Here is a 6,663-nt window from a genome sequence, read left to right as displayed (position 1 = left end):
AAAAGTGCTGGAGTTCCAGCTGGCATAGTTGACATCGGGCTGCCCTCAGGGTCCTCTCGTTCACCCCTGCAGTAAGTTCACCCAGATCTCGAACCTGCCGTAGACCCTTCTCAGTCACAAGTCCACAAGAAATCAAATTCTTTCCTTTATGTGACACTGGATTTTCCACAAAGTAAAATTAAGATGAGTAAAGATGTGGTTTGTAGATAGTGCCCGACAAAGCGGAGACCAGGGTGTGAGGCGTCACCACTTGGGCCTATAAAAGCTGCCACAAGAGGCTAAGGCCACAAGACACTCAGCTTAGGCCAGCCTATGTGTCTGCTTCTCAATTCTTCCTGTGCATTTCTAGGCTCCATGGCGCTCTTGTTGACTGCAGTCATTGTTCTTACCTGCTTTGGTGGCCTCGCCTCACCGGGCCCTGTGCCTCGCCCTACAGCCCTCAAGGAGCTTATTGAAGAGCTGGTTAATATCACCCACAACCCGAAGGTGAGTGCCTGTGGGCCAGGGTCCCAGCTCTGAGGGGGCAGGGGTGGGGGGCTCTCAAGGAAGAAGCCCTGAGGACTGTGAGGTGAGTCTGGCCTTGAGGGAGAGGAACCAGGCTGGGGGTGAGGTGCAGCAATATGGATGGACCCATGAAGGAATACGGCAGAGACCCCAGGGACCACTTGCTCCTCTGGCCTGGCCCTGCCTGCCACGGTCAGCTCCTGCTCAGTGGTTTTGGAACAGAGGAAAGAAGAGAAGAGCTGGCACCCTCCTAGAATTATTTGGCATTTGCCAACTAGATCTGAACACCATGATGGGGCCATTATTCACAGCATCTTAGTTAAGCCCATTCTTGTGGAAGAATGCATTAGTGGGGTCAGCTCCTCTCCCCAGTGGTGACGGCCCACACTTTCTGAGCACTAATAATGTGCCAGGCCCATTTCTGGGGCTTTACATCTTATGACATTGCTGCCAACCACCTCAAGAGACACGTATGATACCCCATTTTACTAAGCATCAGTGAGGTTAAATGATGAAAGTCAGATTCAAGCCAGTACTGGTTGACACCAGAGTGCCCATGCTCTGAACTGTAGTATCCCCAGTTCAGAAGGCAGGTCGTTTCCAGACCAGATTCCCATCACCTCCCATCAGGTTGGCCGGGCACCTCTGCGCTCACCCTCCCCAGCCCTGGGCCTTCCCTGCAGGCCCCCGCCAGTGTCACCTGCCCCCCGCCCTGGCTATGGCAAGCTTCAGGCAAGGCTTGTCCCTCACTGGTGTGTCACTCAGCATTTCTCAGTTCTGAGCCCCTGGACAGGGGTCTACCCCTCTGTGCAGAGCGGGCAATGAAGCCCGGGAACACTGAAGGGCCCAGGCCTGCCCCTGCTGTCCTGGGAACGCTTGTGGGGCCTGAACGCTGTGGAGGCCTGGCCTGGGATCCCGCCAGCACTCAGCTTGCTGTCTTCGCTCCCTCAGGTGCCGCTGTGCAATGGCAGCATGGTGTGGAGCCTCAACCTGACGAACAGCATGGTGAGGACCCCCAACACCGCGGGGATGAGGCCCGGGCTGCAGCCCTGAGGTCATTTCTGAGCCTCGCTCACAAGACTGGGGGGTTCCAAGCAAGCTGCAAGAGCCACTCTCTGCCCCCTCATAATCTGGGCTCCCCCACCAGCCAGACCTGTCTCCGCCAGGCCTCTCAGTTCCCCTCCTCCTACAGACTCACTGAACTCAGCCTGACTCCCCGGTGTTTCCCCCCACCCCCCCACAGTACTGCGCAGCCCTGGACTCCCTGATCAGCATCTCCAACTGCAGCGTCATCCAGAGGACCAAGAGGATGCTGAGTGCACTCTGTTCTCACCAGCCCTCAGCTAAGGTAAGGCCCCACCATCCTTTGACCTGGCACCCACTTCTGCCAGCCCTGGGCTCACCCTGGGAGCCCCAGAGGAACCTGGCTGAGCATCTGAGGCATGTGTCCACAAAGGGGTGGGCCCACTGTGGAAGCAGGGACATGACTTGGGATTTCCAAGACATGGGCTTGAGGGCTCCCAACTCCTACCTGAGCTTCATTCAGTTCCACATCTGTAAAATGTGGGTGATAACACTACCCACCTCATGGGGGCTTTTGTGAAGAATGAACCAGCCGGTGAGTGGAAAGCCCCTGATGGATGCTGATCGTCCTCACTCTGGCGTCCTACCAACATGCTGGCCTCTTTGCCTTGCAGCAGGTTTCCAGTGAGTACGTCCGAGACACCAAAATTGAAGTGGTCCAGTTTTTAAAAGACCTGCTCAAACATTCAAGGATCGCTTTTCGCAACGAAAAATTCAACTGAAACATGAAAAACTAGCATTATTATCTGCAGAGGCAGATCCTGACCATCTAAGTTGCAGATTTATTTTTCTTTCAGATGTCAGAAATTCCTTGGGGAGACTAAAGGAGGGTTAGGGAGGGGGGATAAGATGTCCTTAGCTTAGACTTAAGCCTGCGCTGCCGGCCTTGAGCCTAGCCAAGTTCAGCTGCCCTGTACCTTGATATCCGGGGCTCCGCCCTGCAGGCCTCCTCCATCCAGGACTCCGAGCTAGGTGGACAAGGGTGGACCTTGCCCCACATGACCTCTCCCTCCTCAGAACAAACTGTAGTGTTTGTTAGACACCTGGTGGAGGAGTCACCTGCTTTACACAGGGGCAACTGAGGCAGAGAGCAGCCCAGGCACGTTCCTTCTTGGCCTTATTTATTATTGTGTGTTATTTAAACAAGTGTTTTTGTCTGTACTGGGGTTAGGAGGGACTGTTACTGCCAGAACTTGGAGCCTTGGGGCTCCAGCACTAAAGCAGTGGGCATTAGGAATCCCTGGCAGTAAGTACTGTATGCAAACTTCTGCTACCTCACTAGGGTCCTGGGGCCAAGGCAGGGGACAGGAGAGAGGGCCAGAGTAGCCACTCTTGTCTGACAGCCAGCAGTGGGCCCTCAGCCAAGTAATTTATTATTTTCCTTGTATTTAAAGTTAAGTATTAAAATATGTTATCAAAGAGTTAATAATATATAGAAGTCTAGAACACTGCATATGGTATGTGTGGACTGAGTGGGGGGGTCACTGAATAAACTGTTTCATTGATTTTGTCAAGCTAAAAGCTAAAATAAAGATGGTAACAAGAGATCTGATGGTGTTTGCTTTTTATTTTGGCCTTTTGGGGATACTGGCCTGTGTTCTTAAAACTCTAAGGAGCTCTCTGGGAAGTAGGCCAGCTGGAGGAGGGGGCCTAGAAAAGAGTGGAGGGGAGAGTGAGGGACGAGACCTAGGCTGAAAGAAAACAAGCAGACTCCTTGGGGAGAGGAGACCTGGCCAGGAGGAAGTTCCCCCACCACCACCCACAGGGAGGCGGAGGAAGCATGGGCCAGGGTGTCGGGGTTCAAAGAGGATGTCTGGAGCAGGCAGAGACCTCGGAAGTGGTCTCATGACCACAGCTCTTGATGGGTGGCCAGCCTCTGTCTGGCACCACCCACTCACCTTCTGGTATCACCCTATGATGTTCAGGGAAGAGGAGGTGGCTTACCAAAGGTCCCACAGGTGGTCAGGAGCAATGCCAGGGTGTGAACCCCAAACTCATTCCAACTCCATAGCTCACATATTTAACTACCCTGCCTTCCTCTGTTCAAATGCCATCTGGCCTGAATCCACGACCTTTATAATATTTTCACCAGCCTGTCTGGGCACCTCCCCTGATGGGTAGTTCACTACTTACTTTCTAGGGACAGCCCATTCAATTCTGGACACCTCTTGTCATGAGACAGTGCACACTCATCATCTCTGTGAACAAAGAGTACCACTGACTTGTGGTCCCTGGTCTGTGGAGTGACCGAGGTGGAGAGCCAAGGTCTCAGGGCCTAGGTCAGACTGCTCCCCCAAGCAGGTCTTTTTGCTTCTCCTTCAGTCAAGGCCAGCACATGGAGGGCAGGAAGCAGCCAGCCACAGCAAGCCACAGCTAATGGGCATACCCATCAGCAATGGTTTACACTGTGCATCTTTGAAAGCACAAGATGCTTCTTGCAATAGGTGGTGGGTCATCAGAGACCAGTCTCAGATGCTGAGTGGAAGGCAGGCACACTTCCTGGGGAGCCCAGAACCCTGGGGGAACATCTACAGTGATGTTCATAAGTCAGTGGAGACAGTCACTCAGGAGCAGTGAGAGTTTATGCCGTGCATGATTCAGGCAACAGAGACCATGGCAGGACCTGTCCAGGATACAGATGACAACAGTGCACGGCTCCGGGGACCACTCACAAATAGAATGAACCCCTCATTTGCACCTAGACAGAGGTGAGGGAGGAAGCCACAGTCAACTGTGCAGGGACCTGGGGATGCTCAGCCCAGAGAGGGAAGACCTGGGAGTAGGCACGGGAGCTGAGTGTCCCATGGGCTGTCCAAGGTGGGAACTGACAGTCTGTGCCCAAGAGGTCTCAGAAGCTGTCAAGTGCCACCGCATTTGCTGAGGACTGCCTGAGGCCCGCACCTCCCCAGCCTGGGACAGTGATGACCAAGACACCACACGTACTCAAAGCTTAGCAGCAGAAAGAAAGAAGTCTTTAAACAATGGGGTGCAAACCATGGAGTTGCAAAGAGTCGGACACAACTTAGCGACTGAACAACAACAAAACAATGGCATCTGGAGAAGGGTGCTCTACCCTGGGAGGGGGAAAGCTCGAATGTCAGGGTGGGAGTAGGAGTGAGATCTCTGCCATCCTCCTTCATCCAGAAATTTGAAGATTTATAAAGTCAAAAGAGTATTATTTATGGAAGATTGAGCTTTTTAAAGCCACACATTTATTTAAAAGTCAAGAGTTTAAAAAAGACTAAACATAGTGGCAAGGATATGGAAGAATTGGAAGCCCCAAACTCTTCTGGTAGGAATACAAAAGGAAAGACCCATTTTACATCACAGTATGTGCTGATATGCTCAGTCACAGCCGACTCTTTGAGACCCCATGGACTGTAACCCACTAGGCTCTCTGTCCATGGAATTTTCCAGGCAAGAACACTGGAGCAGGTTGCAATTTCCTTCTCTAGGGTGATTTTTTTTTTTTTTTTTTTCTTTTTTAACACAATACTTAGTGATCCATTCTCTGGAGGCATCACTTCTGACCCACATCCTCCCTGCTCAAGCAGGGCATTGGTCTGTCCAAAACGAAGATGAAAAGACTTCCAGTGAAAATTCCACGTGAATTTCTTGAGAACAAAGGCTGGAACAGAGGCTGACCTAGGGGAGGACCCCTTAGGGTTTCCCACACCACACACTCAGGAGGGCCCGGCTGCGGGGATGCAGACAGTCCCGACAGGGCTGCCTGGACCCCACCACTAGGGGTCCACAGTGCGCCACATCCTCAACAGCAGCTCCCTGCCTGCACCTCCTCCGAGACTGTCCGCAGAGGGGCCTGTGGTCTCCAGGGGTGTGCGGTGAGCCAGAGCGGGCTGGGGGCTTCCAGAGATGACAGACCTCACAGAGCCACAGAATCAAGTCTCTGCTGCTGGCAACAGGAAGGTGGGCCAGTCAGGAATGAGATAAGGAAGAAAGGGGAAAAGAAAGGTATGTGTCAGCTCTTGTGGCTGGGAGCATCAGCGCCTGGGGACTGACCCGCTGGGTACTTGCTGGAAGTTTTCTCTAACCACATGGCCTCACAGCTTTCATACACAAGGTAAACCCCAAGCAGGGCCCAGAGAGAAGGGGCATCGGAAGAGACAGAATCCTTGGTGAGTGGGAGGGAGATGCAGTGGTGGGGCCCAGGGTGGGGAGCCCCTTGGCACCCCAGGAACCCCAGGCCTGGGAGGTTTCACTAGAAGAGGGGCTGGGGCTCAAGTGAGAAGTGAGACACACACTCAGGTTTCCAGTGAACTTGGTGCCAAACACCTCTGTTTGCTGCTCAGATGAGGTGTCAGAAAACATTCCGAGTCACCTCGGGGGTTTCTCTGAGGCTGGCCGTCTGAACTGCTCAGGACCCAGAAGGATAAGGGTCTGCATCTTGTTTCCTTGTGACCAAGAGGCGTGAAGGCTGGGGTTTATCGAATCCATCAGCTTTTCACTTTTTCATTATGATCAATGGGGAAGTGCCCTCTGGTCATGATCTGAATTTGCTGGTCAGTTTGAACAAACTCAAAACCCACTCCCCCCGAGCTGACTCTGTTCTAAGAAGACCCGGACAAGTGCAGGCTGACTGTCCAAACAGGGCGCCCGGCCTGGCACACACAGGCCAGGGAGCCAGCCTTTCCAGAGGTCCAAGCTGGTGTCAGAACTGCTGGCTGTATCACCCCTCCCACACGTGCTGCCCACTCCTACTCTGAAAAATAAAAGTCATAAAGCCTCATTATCTTCACTCATTTCTCGGCTCCACCCAAAAGCAACAGAGCACAGGGTTTGCAACAAACTTTCCCAGATCAACTGATTTCTCGGCAGCAAGGGAGGGCCCCATGACGAAGCCATTTGAAATCCCAGAAGCAATTTTCTACTTACGACCTCACTTTCTGTTGCGTTCTCTCCCTTCCCCTCCTGAGTGTCTTCTCTTGTGGAAAGTGATTCTCTCAAAGCATCGTTCAGAAACGCCCCCAGCCCGCGCTGCCTGGGCAAATGCTGCTGTGTGGTCACCAGTGACGCAGACGCCAAAATTAAATATAGTAACCCTCGTCAGCTCTGCTC

General features: G+C 52.9%; 1 protein-coding gene across 1 annotated transcript; it reads left to right on the top strand.

Annotated features, from left to right (window-relative positions):
* The first annotated feature begins 354 nt into the window (after window positions 1-354).
* On the top strand, window positions 355-2,309 carry IL13 (interleukin 13). Its single transcript, XM_065934202.1, has 4 exons — window positions 355-486; window positions 1,456-1,509; window positions 1,748-1,852; window positions 2,202-2,309. The coding sequence occupies exons 1-4, from the start codon at window positions 355-357 to the stop codon at window positions 2,307-2,309; spliced, it is 399 nt and encodes a 132-aa protein (XP_065790274.1).
* The last annotated feature ends 4,354 nt before the right edge of the window (window positions 2,310-6,663 follow it).

This window comes from Muntiacus reevesi, chromosome 1 (assembly GCF_963930625.1).
Source record: "Muntiacus reevesi chromosome 1, mMunRee1.1, whole genome shotgun sequence".
NCBI lineage: Eukaryota > Metazoa > Chordata > Mammalia > Artiodactyla > Cervidae > Muntiacus > Muntiacus reevesi.
The sequence above is the reverse complement of the archived record's forward strand: the minus strand, read 5'-3'. Positions and strand labels throughout refer to the sequence as shown.